Below are 14,875 nucleotides of genomic sequence, written 5' to 3'. Positions count from 1 at the left end.
TGGTACAGCCTAGCACGTGCCGGCCCGGGTTCCATCCCAGGCACCAGCCCCCAACGCAGATTTAGAATACTTGTTTATACTTGGCCTTTCACCAGCCTGGTTTTCAGTGTTCTACCTTTTGCAGTTTAAATAAACATGGGCGTTTCTTGCATTGCTGCTCCGTGGTTTCTTCAGGGCCCATTGAGTCTCCTGGGCAGTGTTCTGAGGTCGGGGCCTTGGGCGCTGGGCGGAGCCGTGGCGGGGTCGCCTGCAGTGCCGAGCCCGCCCGCTGGGGGCGCCTTCGCCCGGCCGCTCTGGCCCTCTGGCTCGGTGGTGCGGCTCGCGGGCGGGGCCGGAAGTCGGCGGCGGCAGACCGGAAGTCGGCGGCGGGCCGGGCGGCGGGCGCGGGCCGGGGCCGGGGCGGGCGGGGTCTCGGCGCCGCCGCTGCGCGGCCATGAAGCGGGACGTGCGCATCCTGCTGCTGGGCGAGGGTAGGCGCCGGGCCGGGGCGGGGGTCTCGGGCGCCGGGGGTCGGCCTCGGCACCGCCTGACCGCCGCCCGCCGCCCGCGCAGCTCGCGTGGGGAAGACGTCGCTGATCCTGTCGCTGGTGGGCGAGGAGTTCCCCGAGGAGGTGCGGCGGCGGCGGGCGCGGGCGGGCGCGCGGGCGGGCGGGCGGGCGGGCGCGCGGGCGCGGGCTCAGGCCGCCGCTTCGCAGGTGCCGGCCCGCGCCGAGGAGATCACCATCCCCGCCGACGTCACGCCCGAGCGGGTGCCCACCCACATCGTGGACTACTCAGGTAGGCCGCGCCCGCCCGCCCGCGCCCGCCCGCCCCGCCCGCCCCGCGGCGGCTCGGCCACGCTGTCCTTCCCCGCAGAGGCCGAGCAGAGCGACGAGGAGCTCCAGGCCGAGATCCTCAAGGTGCGGCGCCCGCCACGCGTCTGCGCGACCTCGGCCACTCGCTGGGGCTCCGCGGCTGCTCGCAGACACCCCTGCGCCCTCCCTCACCTCCTGCCCTGGCCTGCTGCCCGCCCTCCAGCTGGTGGCAGGTGTCCTTTGGGAGTGTGCCTGGAGCCTGCACTGTGCCCCAGAGGTGTGTGACACCAGGCAGGTGCAGGCCGCACGGCCTGCCGTCAGCAGTGCTCGCTTCCCCTTACCCTGGCTGCTTGTAGGGAGAGAGGAGGGATGGCGGTGGGGCCGGGCCATCCTACACACTGCCCCCACCCCGGCATGCACATTTCCATGTCTGTCCCAACACACACGGCCCTGCTCACCTGAGCCATGGTGATGGGCATGGGGCGCCCTGCCCACCAGCACCTGGCTCATGCTGAAATGGGCCTGGTGCGCAGTGGCCAGGCTGTCCACAGCGACCGGGCAGCCTCTGGCCATCGTGTGCCTCGATATTCTTGCAGGCAAATGTGGTGTGCGTGGTGTACGATGTGTCTGAAGAGGCCACCATCGAGAAGGTGGGCAGCAGGGCGCTTCCCATCTGTCCCTGACTCCACCTCTGGTGTCTGGTCAGTGAGGTGTCTGGTCCAGACTCAGGTGGCAGGAGGTGCTAGCCCCATCACTGCTGAGCTCTAGGAAGCCCCATGTCTCTGAGTCGCAGCAGTCTTCTGGACCCCACCTCCCCAAGAGCTCAGATAATCACAGTCTGAAGCATCTAGGCCAGCATCCCTCCCACTCCTGGCCCTGGGGCCCCAGCCTACCGCCTCCTTTTGCCCATGGGCTCCTGAGTGGCCATGACTGCAGCTCTCAGTCAGCTGCTCCAGGTGGGGTCCAAGGGTTGGCGAGCAGCCCCCCTCACAGCTAGGTCTTGCCTTACAGATCCGGACCAAGTGGATCCCCCTGGTGAACGGGGGAGCAGAGAGCAGGCCCAGGTACCGAGCAGGGCCTGGGTGGGCCGTGGGTCCCAGCTGCCCCAGCCCTGGTGACCATGGACCTCTCCTCCAGGTTGCCCATCATTCTGGTGGGCAACAAGTCGGATCTGCGGCCAGGCAGCACCATGGAAACGGTGCTGCCCATCATGAGCCAGTTCCCTGAGATAGAGACCTGCGTGGAGGTGAGCGGGTCCAGCAAGCATGGGGCTGACCTGCAGCAGGCTCCTGCATGGGGCAGGCTGACCCCAGCCTGTCCCGTGCCTCCCAGTGTTCAGCCAAACACCTGAGGAACATCTCAGAGCTGTTCTACTATGCCCAGAAGGCTGTTCTGCACCCCACGGCCCCCCTCTATGACCCCGAGGCCAAACAGGTGAGCAGCAGGCAAGGGCAGGGGTGGGAGGTAGGGTGGCCTGGGTGCGGGCAGCCTGGGTGCTGAGCCATTGTCCCGTAGCTGAGGCCCGCGTGCGCCCAGGCCCTCACGCGAATCTTCAGGCTCTCGGATCAGGACCTGGACCAGGCGCTCAGCGACGAGGAGCTCAACGCATTCCAGGTGTGCTCTGGCCCGTGGCGCCCACCGTCGGGCCTCCCCGTGTGGTGGGGAGCCTGGCTGTCCAAGGGCAGCCTGCTGACCTTAAACTGCTTCTTGTTGGAGACAGCAGTCCTGCTTCGGCCACCCACTGGCCCCACAGGCCCTGGAGGATGTAAAGAGGGTGGTGTCCAAGAATGTGGCGGGCGGCGTGAGAGATGACCGGCTGACCCTGGAGGGTGAGGCTGGATGCCCAAGTGCCGGTGTGGGTGGGCCTGGCCGTGCGGGGTGCCACCCCTCTGCTCTGTTCTGCACAGGCTTCCTCTTCCTGAACACGCTTTTCATCCAGCGTGGCCGGCACGAGACCACGTGGACCATCTTGCGGCGCTTTGGCTACAGTGACACGCTGGAGCTGACCGCCGACTACCTCCTTCCCCCGTGAGTGGCGTGCGGGGCCGGGCCACCCTTCTGGGGTGACGTCCTGCTCCATGGCCTGTCTGGGCTGTGCCAGGGGCTGCTTCACCCCACAGGTGGAGCCAGCAGGGGGCGCCCGTGTGATGTGAGCCAGGGCCCCTGGGAACCAGACACCTTGTATCTGTGCAGGCTCCACGTGCCCCCTGGCTGCAGCACTGAGCTCAACCACCTTGGCTACCAGTTTGTGCAGCTGGTGTTTGAGAAGCATGACCAGGTGCGCCCCCACCCCGCCCCCCCCCTGCCCCCGCCCCCAGCACACGTCACGCTGGCCCTCTGCCCACAGGACCGCGACGGCGCCCTCTCGCCTGCCGAGCTGCAGAGTCTCTTCAGCGTGTTCCCCACAGCCCCCTGGGGCCCCGAGCTCCCGTACACTGTCCGCACCGATGCCGACCGGCTGCCCCTGCACGGATACCTCTGCCAGTGGACGTAAGCGTGGCACTCACCCCGGGCTGACCTACCTCCCCCACTGCTGCCTTTCCCTGACACACTCCACCCACAGCCTGGTGACCTACCTGGACGTCCAGCGCTGCCTCGCACACCTGGGCTACCTGGGCTATCCCACTCTCTGTGAGCAGGACTCCCAGGCTCAGGCCATCACAGGTGGGTGCCCACCCTCGCCAGGCTGGGGCGGCCCCAGCCCTCCGCGCACCCCTCACCCGAGCCCGTCCTCACAGTCACCCGGGAGAAGAGGCTGGACCAGGAGAAAGGGCAGACGCAGCGGAGCGTCCTCATGTGCAAGGTGGTGGGGGCCCGAGGCGTGGGCAAGTCTGCCTTCCTACAGGCCTTCCTCGGCCGCAGCCTGGGGGTGAGCATCGCAGAGGGCTCTGGGGGAGGAGGGGATGCCGTGGCCATGGGGCCAGTGGCCTCAGCGGCTGCTCCTCAACCCAGGACGCCCGGGAGCTCCCGGAGGAGCCACCCACCTACGCCATCGACACTGTGCAGGTCAACGGGCAGGAGAAGTACCTGATTGTGAGTGCTGGGGCTGTGCACCTGGCCCGACACCCCACCCACCATCCCTGCCCTGGCCTCCAGTGGGGGGTCCCGGGGCCCTTGGGTAGCCAGCCCCGAAAACTCCCTGAGCCCCCGTCTGTCCCAGCTGTGTGAAGTGGGTGCAGATAGCCTACCGGCCGCCTCGCTAGACGCCGCCTGCGACGTCGCCTGCCTGATGTTTGACAGCAGTAACCCCGAGTCCTTCTCATACTGCGCTAGCGTCTACAAGGCAAGCTGGGCCTGGGCCTGGGCCTGCGGGCGCAGCGGGAGCTGCGTACCAGGAACTCTTCTCATGGGCCCTCCTCCGCAGCACCATTACATGGATGGCCAGACCCCCTGCCTCTTCGTCTCCTCCAAGGCCGACCTGCCGGCGGGTGTCGTCTCCGCAGGCCAGTCACCAGCCGAGTTCTGTCGCCGGCACCGCCTGCCCGCCCCTGCCCTGTTCTCCTGCAGCAGCCTTGCCCGGCCCAGCTCCGACATCTTCACTCGGCTTGCCGCCATGGCTGCCTTCCCGTAAGTACCTTGGCACAGCCTGGGGGAGGAGCTCCAGGTGCTGTCAGTGCTGGGGACTGGAGTTGGGTCAGTGCTGCGGTGGGGGGCTCTGCTCTGGAGCAGCCACGCCCGGGGGCAGCCCCCAGGCTTGGCCTCCACGGCTGGAGTGGGGTTGCGCAGCCGACGTCTGCCACACCCCCGGGTGCACCTTTCTCCTCAGGCACCTGGTCCACACAGAGCTGCGCCCCGCCTCTTTCTGGCTCCGGGGAATGCTGATGGCCGTTGGGGCTGCCGTGGCTGCAGTCCTGAGCTGCTCCCTCTACAGAGTCCTGGTGAAGAGCCGATGAGGCCCCTCCCAGCCCAGGCATGGCCTCGGGGCCGCGGGGCAGCACTGTGGGGGTGTGGGCTCGTGACCACGGGCCCCTCGGGCTCTGGAGCGGGCCACGCTCGGGAGAGCACCTGTCTACAGGCACCTGTCTGAGGCCCTTGCCGTGCCTGCCCAGCTCCTGCTCCATCCCGGTGTGCTGCCCACGGCTGTCAGGCACTGCCTCCGCTTTGTGGAGGGGATCACGTATTGCGGGCTGGGGCCAGTGACCCCAGGCCCAGAATTCTCAGGGCTCCACCCCTCCTCCTTGGTTTTGGGTGGTCAGTGGGCGTGGTGACAAGATGTGGTCAGCAGGAACTGGCAGTCATGGGGCTTCCCTCACCTTTCTGTCCGGTCGGAAGCCTTGTGCAGTCTCACACAGGCAGAGAATGAGATGGGCTTCCCTATTAAACTTCTGTCTCTTCCGTCTCTCGGACATCAGCCTCTGAAGACAACTTTTCTTGAATCAGTCTGAAGCATGCCTTGTCTTGGCAGGGGCTGGGGACATCACCTGACCCTTCACCTCCCAGGGCTGCGCTCAGGCTGTGGCCCCTGTGGTCCAGGGGCCTCGGCACCCATCAGTGTCATGCCTGGGGTGACAGGCCCGCTGCACAGTGAGGATGCGCTGCTTTCTCCAGGAACACAGCACCTGGCCAGGGCGCAGTGTGCCCCCGGCGGCAGCTGCTCACCCAGCACCCGGTCAGCCTGGCTGAGAGGTGCTGGGGACCTGAGCTTGACACACATTCCCCCGTGTTGTACTGACCTGCCCTTAACAGGGTAGCCAGGGTCAGTGGATGATAGGGCTTTAAGCCTGCGGGGTGGGCCCGAGCCTCCTAGACAGGAATCCGCATCTTAGGTCCCCTCCGCATCTGGCTGGTCTGGAGCTGGACTTCAATGTCCCCACCGCTGCCTCCAAACTCCACTGGCCCCGGCCCACAGTTCTCAGCCTGCTTCAGGCATGGCAGGATGCTATTTCTAGCCAGCTGTAGCCCTGAGGCCCAGTGTCCAGGAGATTTGCTGCCCTTACGGGGGTTGCCATGACTACACAACCCCGTGGTCTGTTGCCCCTGGGTTGAAGGGCCTGCCTTTTCTGTGCTCTGGGCCCTACTGGATGCCCCCAGCCTGGTGCTGAGCTGCAGGCCCTGCTCTCCTGTTTCCATGGCAGGGTGGCTGGGCTGGAGGTGCAGGAGTGTGTGCAGGTTGGTCTTGGCTGGCTGAGCATGTGGGCCTCTGCTGCCACAGGACCACCTGCAGTTGGCACCTGTGCTCCCACAGGTGTCTTCAGGGAGCTTCTGGCCCAGGGCAACACACAGTCTGGGTGGAGGGTGGAACAGGTGGGCCGTGGGGACACAGGGCTTACACTTGGGGAGTGGATAGTGGGTGGCCAGGTAAGGCTGGAGGCAGGGACACGTGCGGAAGCCTGATCCCGTGAAGGAAGCGGAGCTCCCGGGCCCTCCTGTGGGAGTGGCCTTGGATGCCGCCTTTAGTGGGGGGAGTGGTACTGGGAATTGAACAGAGGACATCCTACCTCAAACCTGCACCCCTCCAGCCCTGTTCTGCTCTATTGCTAGGTGCCTGAGAATTAAACTTGTTGCTGAAGCTGGCCTTAAACCTGTGGTCCTTGCTCAGCCTCCCAAGTACTGGGATTATAGGCATGTGCAGCCATGCCTGGCACACGATTGGGCCCAGGGGTGTCCTACCTCTGAGCTACTCTCTGCCCTGAGTTATTTCTGCATTACTGGGGAGTGAGCCCAGGGTGTCCTATGCCCAAGCTGCACCTCCAGGCTTTTTTTTTTTTTTTTTTTTTTTTTTTTTTTTTAGTTTTAACTAAGGATTGAACCCAGGGCGTTCCATCTTTGAACTATACTCCCATCCCTATTTTATCTTGAAGCTGGGTCTCAATAAGTTGAGAGTCTCACTACTTGGTGAGACTGTTCTCTAACCTGGGGTTACAAGTGTACCACTATGCATGGCACTATATTTACTTAATATATACATATATGTGTAAGTGGCATTCTACCTCTGAGCTCCACCACCAGCCATATTTATTTTTTTGCGGGTCTGGGGATGGAATTCAGGCATTTGACCACTGAGCTACACCCCCTGCCCTATTTTTTTATTCTTTATTTTGAAACTGGGTCTCACTGAGTTGCAGAGGGCCTCAGTAAGTAGCAGAAGCTGTCTGCGAACCACGATCCTCCAGTCTCAGCCTCCTCAATGCTGGGATTACAAGCGTGTGCCACCACGTCCGGCCCTTTTTTTAATTTTATTTTTTGGTGGTACTGGGGTTCCTGGAAGCCCTTCTATTTCTGGGCTACACTCCCAGACCCAGTTTTGTATTTTATTTTGGAAACAGGGTCTCTTAAGCCAGTGCTTCGAACCTGCGCGATCCTCCTGTCTCTGCCTCCCAAACGCGGGGATTACAAGCGTGCGCCACCACGCCCGTCTTTTTTTAGTCTTTATGAAACAGGGTCTCACTAATTTGTGGAGGGCATAAGTAGCTGAGGCTGGCTGCAAAAACCTGTGGTCCTCCTGTCTCAGCCTCCCAAGTACTGGGATTACAAACATGAACCACCATTGCCTGGCTTTTTTTTTTTTTTTTTTTTTTTTTTTGTTGTGGGTCTGAGGGTGAAACCCAGGCACATTCTACTTCTGAGCTACACACCCCCAGCCCTATATTTTAATTCCTTTTTTTTTTTTTTTTTTGGCGGGTCTGGAGATGGAACCCAGGGGCATTTGACCGAGCTACACACCCTGCCCTGATTTTTATTCTTTATTTTGAAACTGGGTCTCACTGAGTTTCAAAGGGCCTCACTAAGTAGCTGGGGCTGTCCAAGAACCAGGATCCTACAGTCTCTACCTCCCGAACGCTGGGATGACAAGCGTGCGCCACCACGCCCGGCACGTAGTGAGGCTTCTATCAACCTAGTGGCACCCCGTTTCAAGTTTAAAATTGGGCTGAGGTTTTAGCTCCGAGATGGAATGCCCCTGGGCTCAGTCCCCAGTAACGAAAACAAAAACGGAGGGCCTCACCAAGTTGCTGAGGCTAGCCGCGAGCCTCCTGTCTCAGCCTCCTGAGCGCTGCCCGTTTCCCCAGGCGGCCCTGCCGGGCGGCGCTCCGTACTCCGTGCTCCGTGCTCCGTGCGGGGCGCGTGCCGGCGGCGGGGGCGCGGGGCGCGGGGACGCGGCGCGGGCGCGCGGAGCAGGGCCGGCCGGGCGAGCGGAGCGCCGCACAGCAGCCCCTCCCGGCCGCCGCCGGCGCTCGCGGCTCTATGGACAGGAGCTCGCTGCTGCAGCTCATCCAGGCACAGGTGCGTGGGGTGCGGGCCGCCGTCCCGCCGGCGCCGAGCTGGGGAGGGACGGGCGCCGGAGCCGCCGCGGCCCGCCCGCCCGCCCTCCCGCCGCGAGGCTGCGGAGGCAGGCAGCTCCGCGCAGGGAGGCCGGCCCCGGGCCTGGACCCGCCCCCCGCGCGGGAGGATGGAATTGAGGAGGGGGAGGCCCGGGCCCTGCGCCCTGGTCGGCCCGGAGCCGCCAGGTCCCGGGGAGCCGCCGCCGCTCCGGCCTGGCGCAGCCTGCGGTCCGGTGGGGGCGCCCTCAGGCCCTCCCTGCCTCCCGCCCCAGCAGCTGGACCCGGAGAACACGGGCTTCGTGGGTGCGGACACCTTCGCCGGGCTGGTGCACAGCCATGAACTGCCCCTGGACCCGGCCAAGTTGGACATGCTGGTGGCCCTGGCCCAGAGCAATGAGAGGGGTCAGGTCTGCTACCAGGAGCTGGTGGACCTGGTCAGTGCCACAGGGGGGGCTGCTGCGGGAGGAGCCAGGCCTGGCAGCCAGCGCCTTCCAGGGCAGGGTGGGCAGGCGCCCCTCGCTGGGGAGGGCTCAGGACGTGAGCCGGCTGGGCAGGGGCGCCATGGGTGATGCTTGGCCCACGCTGACGCCCCTGCCCCCAGATCAGCAGCCAGCGCTCCAGCAGCTTCAAGCGGGCCATCGCTAACGGACAGCGGGCGCTGCCCCGTGACGGGCCGCTGGACGAACCCGGCCTGGGCGTCTACAAGCGGTTCGTGCGCTACGTGGCCTATGAGATTCTGCCCTGTGAGGTGGACCGCCGCTGGTACTTCTACAAGCACCGCAGCTGCCCGCCCCCCGTGTTCATGGCCTCGGTCACCCTCGCCCAGGTGGGCCGCCCACCTGCTGCCCCGGGAGCCTCCGGAGTCCCGGGCGCTGACCGGCCCTGGCTCTCTGCCCCCAGATCGTGGTGTTCCTGTGCTACGGGGCCCGCCTCAACAAGTGGGTGCTGCAGACCTACCACCCAGAGTACATGAGGAGCCCCCTGGTGTACCACCCCGGACACCGTGCCCGCGCCTGGCGCTTCCTCACCTACATGTTCATGCACGTCGGGTGAGTGGGGCTGCCGGCTCAGCCTGGGGCGCACACCCTGAGGTGGAGCCTGGCTCCGGGCCACACGGCTGACCCGCCCCCTGCGCATCCTGCGCCAGGCTGGAGCAGCTGGGGTTCAACGCCCTCCTGCAGCTGATGATCGGAGTGCCGCTGGAGATGGTGCACGGCCTGCTGCGCATCAGCCTGCTCTACCTGGCGGGCGTGCTAGCAGGTGAGGCCGGCGCGCAGTCCCTGGCCACACACACACACACGCCCCCGGCCAGCGACCCTCACCTCACCCCTCCCTTTGCTACGCAGGCTCCCTGACCGTCTCCATCACCGACATGCGGGCCCCCGTAGTGGGGGGCTCTGGCGGGGTCTATGCCCTGTGCTCGGCACACCTGGCCAACGTCGTCATGGTAACGGACCACCCAGCCGTGGGGTGTGGGAAGGGGCCCCCTGGCCTGCCTCACGGCCTCTCTGTCCGCATGCCATCAGAACTGGGCAGGGATGAGGTGTCCCTACAAGCTGCTGAGGATGGTGCTGGCCCTGGTGTGCAGTGAGTAGGGGCTGGGGGGCTGGGGGGCTGTCGGCCTGCAGACAGGACACCTCCCTCCTGTCACTCCCTCCGCAGTGAGCTCCGAGGTGGGCCGGGCCGTGTGGCTGCGCTTCTCCCCGCCGCTGCCCGCCTCGGGCCCGCAGCCCAGCTTCATGGCGCACCTGGCAGGCGCGGTGGTGGGGGTGAGCATGGGCCTCACCATCCTGCGCAGCTACGAGGAGCGCCTGCAGGACCAGTGCGGCTGGTGGGTGGTGCTGCTGGCCTATGGCACCTTCCTGCTCTTCGCCATCTTCTGGAACGTCTTTGCCTACGACCTCCTGGGCGCCCACATCCCCCCGCCACCGTGACCCCTCCTCGGGGCCACCCGGGCCAGGCGTGGGCCACCAGGTGGGCCAGCGTGACTGCCCCTCACGAACGGACGCCTCAGGTCTGCTCTCCTGCGACGCACCCGCGTTCACTGAGTCGAGGAGAGCCGTGTTCTGGCCCTGGCTGCCCTCCCAGGCCTGGGGGAGGGCTGGTAGGCCAGGGCTGGGTGGAGGTCCCCGAAGATGGCCCCAGAGGAGACGCTACCCCACCCCACCCCTGGACTTGCAGTCTGAGCCTTTTTTTGGGAGAATGAATAAATATTTTACACGGTGCCAGGCAGCTGTCCTGGGGCTCTGGAGGCTTCTTGTCCCTCACCCTGAACGGGCCACAGGGCCTTCCCCAGTGAGAGGAGGCCCGGGCGGGGTGCTGAAGTGCCCCGTGTCCGCGGTGGAGCTGCGGCCTCCGGCTCCGGGCGCTCACAGCACCCGCCGCCTGTTCAGCCAGCCTGCTGTCCGAGCCCAGGTCCTGAGGCCTCCACGGGCGTGGTCCCACGGTGACCATCCCTGCGGGTGACCGAGGTGGGGCTGACGCGGGGCCGAGGTCCAGGGCGCCGGCCCACAGTGCCGCCTCCACCAGGTGAGGGGTCCTTGGCCCTGGGGCACACGGCGTCTGTGCAGGGGCCCCACCCGACACGGGGCCCTGTGTGCCCCCGCCCGCAGCGCGGCAGGGCCCGCCGGCCGGCCGGGTGTGCGGGCGCTCCCGGGGGCCGATGGCCGCGGGCCGGCGCACAGGCCGGGGCGGGACCGCTCACTGCCGCGCAGCCGGGTCCGGGGAGGCGAGCCCGCGCAGGCCTCGCCCCGGCCGGCGTTCCCCGCAGCCGCAGCCCGGCGCCGAGCGGAGACCCGGCCGCGGGCGGGCACGGGGCCCCGCGGCTCCGGGTTCCGGGGCGGGGCCAGCGGGGCGGGGCCTGAGCCGGCCGGGGCGGGGCCTGAGCCGGCGCGCCCGCCCCGCCCCGCGTCTGCCCGCCGCCCGCCTCGCGCCGGAAGTTCCGGTGGTGGATCGCCGGACCGGGCCGGGCGGGTCGCGGCGCGGGCTGCGGGCTGCGGGCTGCGGGCGGCCGTGCCGCGCGGCGCCATGAAGGGCAAGGAGGAGAAGGAGGGCGGCGCGCGTCTGGGCACCGGCGGCGGCAGCCCAGAGAAGAGCCCGAGCGCGCAGGAGCTGAAGGAGCAGGGCAACCGGCTCTTCGTGGGCCGCAAGTACCCGGAGGCGGCGGCCTGCTACGGCCGCGCCATCGTGAGTGCGCGGGCCGGCCGGCCGGCCGGGCGCCGCAGCCTGTGGGCCGCGGAGATCCGTTGGCCATCTTCCCAGCGGGCGCGACCCGCCTGTGCTGGACGTCGGGCTCAGAGGCCGGAGGGCGGGATGCTGGCGCTGGCGGGGCCCGGGGCCGGGAAGCTCGCCCCGCAGCCCGGGAGCGTGGGAAGGGCGCCTTCCCAAGGCCGTTCTGGGCGAGAGGGCGGGCGCCCCGGGCCCAGCTGACAGCCGACACGCCTCTAGCTTCTGGGCGCCAGCCGCGGGCCCCAAAGTTGGGCTAGGCCCTGGGGCATCGGGCTGTCAGCTCCTGGGGCGGAGGAAACCGCAGTCTGCACCCTGACGGTGGCTGGCTTGGTCCCCAGACTCGGAACCCCCTCGTGGCCGTGTACTACACCAACCGGGCCCTGTGCTACCTGAAGATGCAGCAGCCAGAGCCGGCCCTGGCCGACTGCCGGCGGGCCCTGGAGCTGGACGGGCAGTCTGTGAAGGCGCACTTCTTCCTGGGCCAGTGCCAACTGGAGATGGAGAGCTACGACGAGGCCATCGCCAACCTGCAGCGAGGTGGGCTGGAGCTACTCGTGCTGGGCCCGGGGAAGGAGGTGGGCCAGCCCGTGGGACCTGAGCCTCCGTTCCCCCAGCCTACAGCCTGGCCAAGGAGCAGCGGCTCAACTTCGGGGATGACATCCCTAGTGCTCTGCGTATTGCTAAGAAGAAGCGCTGGAACAGTATGGAGGAGCGGCGCATCCACCAGGAGAGCGAGCTGCACTCCTACCTCACGAGGCTCATTGCAGCCGAGCGCGAGAGGTGGGTCCCTCCCGCCCCGCAGGCCCCGCCGAGCCGGGTCACCAGTGTAGGTGTTTATTGAAAGCCAACGCTGGCTCAAGGAAGCTCAAGGGAAGCAGCTTGGGGGGATGATGGCTCCTCCGTGTTCCTTCCTGACCAGTTCCTGGTTCATCGCCAGGGAGCTGGAAGAATGTCAGCGGAACCACGAGGGTGATGAGGACGACGGCCATGTCCGAGCCCAGCAAGCCTGCATTGAGGCCAAGCACGTGAGGGTGCCCCTGCCCACATGTGGGTCCGTGTGTGTGTGTGTGTGTGTGTGTGTGTGTGTGTGTGTGACGGCTGAGGGCACCTGGCCCGCTGGTGGATCTGTGCCCGTGACGCGAGGGGACCTCTGGCTCACTTGGGTCTGTGCCCGTGTGTGGCGAGAACGTGCAAGTGGCCCACGCGCGGCGCTCCGTTTTTGACAGGATAAATACATGGCGGACATGGATGAGCTCTTCTCTCAGGTGGACGAGAAGAGAAAGGTGAGTGTCTCTTCCCTGGAGCCTCTGCGAGGCAGGCGCGGGAGCCACGGCCCCTCCTGGTTCTTGACGGCACCCCTGTGTACTACAGAAGCGAGACATCCCTGATTACCTGTGTGGCAAGATCAGCTTCGAGCTGATGCGGGAGCCCTGCATCACACCAAGTGGCATCACCTACGACCGCAAGGACATCGAGGAGCACCTGCAGGTAAGCCCCGGGCTTTGGGACCAGGGCCAGAGGCGCAGCCCCGCACCGAGCACTCTGGTCCCGTTGCCACTGCAGCGTGTGGGCCACTTTGACCCCGTGACCCGGAGCCCCCTGACCCAGGAACAGCTCATCCCCAACCTGGCCATGAAGGAGGTCATCGACGCGTTCATCTCTGAGAACGGCTGGGTGGAGGACTACTGAGGCCTCTGTCCTGCCGCCTGCGGGTGCCCTGCTTCCGGAGGGTCCGAGGCAGGCACCGCGCTCCCTGTACATAGTTTGTGTCCCTGGGCCTGTGCAGCCGCCTGTGCAGGCGGGCTGTGGACTGCTCCCCTTGACATAGGCTTGCCGGGCCACGAGCCTCCCCGTTCCCCTTCTGGGTGGAAAGAGTGGTTGAGGGTGGGTTGGGTGAGGCACTACTGCCACCGTCCCTGTAATAAAATCTGTGAGCACTCTGTGGGGACGTGCATGTGTGACTGGCTTGCCAGCTGCCTGCTCCGGCTAGCCGAGGAAGGTAGAGATGAAGACGCTGGTCTCCAGGTTGAGCGTGGCATGCCACCAGCGGTCAGGGAAGTAGAGCACCTGGAGGAAGTGAGCACAGGAACGAAAGGCCTTTGGACCTGGCTGGCCCCACCGCCAATCTGGACACAGATTAGCGGGGCACCTTTGGCCTGGCGTCCCCTTCCTGCACTCCCCCACTCACCTCGCCGGCCCGGATGGTGCACTCCAGGGGCCGAGCAGAGGGCGCCAGGGCTGGATATGTGTCTCGGAGCCAAGTAAGCGTGGTCTTGTTGGGGTGGAACTCTGGTGTCTTCTCAGGTGGGTATAGGAACCAGCGCTGGGGACAGGAGCAGGAAGTCACCCTGGTGTGCTGTGGCCCACAAGCCCCTCGCCTCAGCCCCCAGCCCATGCAGACCTTGCGGCCGTAGACCACCTCTGAGAATCCAGGCCCGTGCCAGTGGAAGGGCACCCCAGAACCTGCTCCTGTGGAGTCAGGAGCAGCTGGTGACCAAAGGATCTGTGTGGGCAGGCCGTCCCAAAGCCTCTGGTCCCCAGGACCACCGACCTGCAATTCCAAAGCTGTAAGCAGGGGTGGTTCCCAGGAGACGAAACGGGGGCGGGGAATAGTGCCGAAAAAGAGAGGCCCACTCCGTGAAGTTGTTATCCCCAAAAAAGTACAGGGTGTCTGCAGGGAGAAAAGAGAATCAGGATCCTGGCAGGGGAGGCCTACCAAGTGCCCCACCCTGACTGCCACAGGGCCTGGCTCACCATTGCCCAGGGAGGAGGGGTCCTGGGGGTGCAACAGCTGTTCCACGTACTTCTGGAAAGGCAGGTCCACTACAGGAAAAGGACCGGTCAAGACTGGCTGGTCCTGCCTAGAGACGGGGCAGGCCCCAGGGGGCGGCGGCTCACCTTTCTGGTAAGAGTAGGTGTTGGCAGTGCTCAGCCTAACCAGGTTGTTCCCAAACGAGGCCAGCAGTCTTTCTCGGGAGCACAGGGTCCGGAACTTCTGCAGGGGTCAGGGGAGGGCTTAGCGGCCGCGAGCGAGCGAGCGCGGGCGGGCTCGCGAAGGGCGCGGCACTCACCGAGTTGTCCGTGAGCCCCTGCAGGATGACGGGCCTGTGGAAGGCATAGCTGGGGAGGGAGGGATCGCGCTCAGGACCGCCCGCCGCCGCCCGCCCGCCCGCCGCCGCCCCGCACGTACTGCTGCAGGAACTCGGCGTGCGTGAGGCCAGCCCGGCGCTCCACCGTGCAGCGCTCCTCCTCCGCCACGGCCGCCGCCGTGCCCCCGCTCTGCCGCCTGCGGGGAGCCGGGTCAGCGCCGCCCGCCCTTCGCCCGCCCGCCCGCCGCCGCCGCCGCCGCCCACCACCCCCGCCGCCGCTCACCACCCCCCGCCGGCCTCCCCGGGGCCCGGCCGGGCCAGCGCCGCCAGCAGGAGCAGGAGCAGCGGCGCCCGCGCCATGAGCCCGCCGCGCAGCACGCCGGGAAGCCCCGGCCGCCCGTCGCCGTGGCAACAGCCCCGCCGCGGCGGCTCCCGGAAGCGCCCCGCCCCGAGCGAGCACTTCCGGAGCGCGTGGAGGCCGCGCAGTGCCCTGGCCGCCGCCGGT

General features: G+C 66.6%; 4 protein-coding genes across 5 annotated transcripts; 3 read left to right on the top strand and 1 right to left on the bottom strand.

Annotated features, from left to right (window-relative positions):
• Positions 1-433: 433 nt before the first annotated feature.
• On the top strand, positions 434-4,687 carry RHOT2 (ras homolog family member T2; the record flags this gene model as incomplete). Its single annotated transcript, XM_080704025.1, has 19 exons — positions 434-470; positions 553-611; positions 696-777; positions 856-899; positions 1,391-1,444; positions 1,806-1,858; positions 1,932-2,040; positions 2,127-2,228; positions 2,310-2,408; positions 2,515-2,623; positions 2,702-2,822; positions 2,988-3,072; positions 3,142-3,284; positions 3,358-3,458; positions 3,533-3,663; positions 3,747-3,827; positions 3,955-4,077; positions 4,159-4,361; positions 4,561-4,687. 19 exons carry the CDS (start codon positions 434-436, stop codon positions 4,685-4,687), a joined length of 1,863 nt encoding a protein of 620 aa, XP_080560151.1.
• Positions 4,688-7,976: 3,289 nt separating this feature from the next.
• On the top strand, positions 7,977-9,987 carry RHBDL1 (rhomboid like 1; the record flags this gene model as incomplete). 2 transcript variants are annotated; one of them, XM_080702149.1, is made up of 8 exons in its annotated part: positions 7,977-8,015; positions 8,326-8,487; positions 8,655-8,879; positions 8,954-9,102; positions 9,201-9,313; positions 9,400-9,500; positions 9,580-9,640; positions 9,716-9,987. In XM_080702149.1, 8 exons carry the CDS (start codon positions 7,977-7,979, stop codon positions 9,985-9,987), a joined length of 1,122 nt encoding a protein of 373 aa, XP_080558275.1. The 2 variants fall into 2 exon arrangements, with proteins under 2 accessions (XP_080558275.1, XP_080558276.1); XM_080702150.1 differs by lacking the exon at positions 8,655-8,879.
• A 1,093-nt stretch (positions 9,988-11,080) lies between these two features.
• Positions 11,081-12,970, top strand: STUB1 (STIP1 homology and U-box containing protein 1; the record flags this gene model as incomplete). The annotated part of the gene is made up of 7 exons (XM_080704751.1): positions 11,081-11,239; positions 11,620-11,818; positions 11,896-12,061; positions 12,219-12,306; positions 12,508-12,564; positions 12,653-12,769; positions 12,845-12,970. The coding sequence occupies 7 exons, from the start codon at positions 11,081-11,083 to the stop codon at positions 12,968-12,970; spliced, it is 912 nt and encodes a 303-aa protein (XP_080560877.1).
• Positions 12,971-13,267: 297 nt separating this feature from the next.
• On the bottom strand, positions 13,268-14,730 carry JMJD8 (jumonji domain containing 8; the record flags this gene model as incomplete). Its single annotated transcript, XM_080704648.1, has 8 exons — positions 13,268-13,348; positions 13,683-13,750; positions 13,833-13,952; positions 14,036-14,104; positions 14,180-14,276; positions 14,353-14,401; positions 14,472-14,567; positions 14,654-14,730. 8 exons carry the CDS (start codon positions 14,728-14,730, stop codon positions 13,268-13,270), a joined length of 657 nt encoding a protein of 218 aa, XP_080560774.1.
• Between the last annotated feature and the right edge of the window lie 145 nt (positions 14,731-14,875).

Source organism: Muscardinus avellanarius, assembly GCF_963383645.1.
Source record: "Muscardinus avellanarius genome assembly, chromosome: 10".
NCBI classification, from domain to species: domain Eukaryota; kingdom Metazoa; phylum Chordata; class Mammalia; order Rodentia; family Gliridae; genus Muscardinus; species Muscardinus avellanarius.
This window is presented reverse-complemented; position numbering and strand designations above follow the sequence as displayed.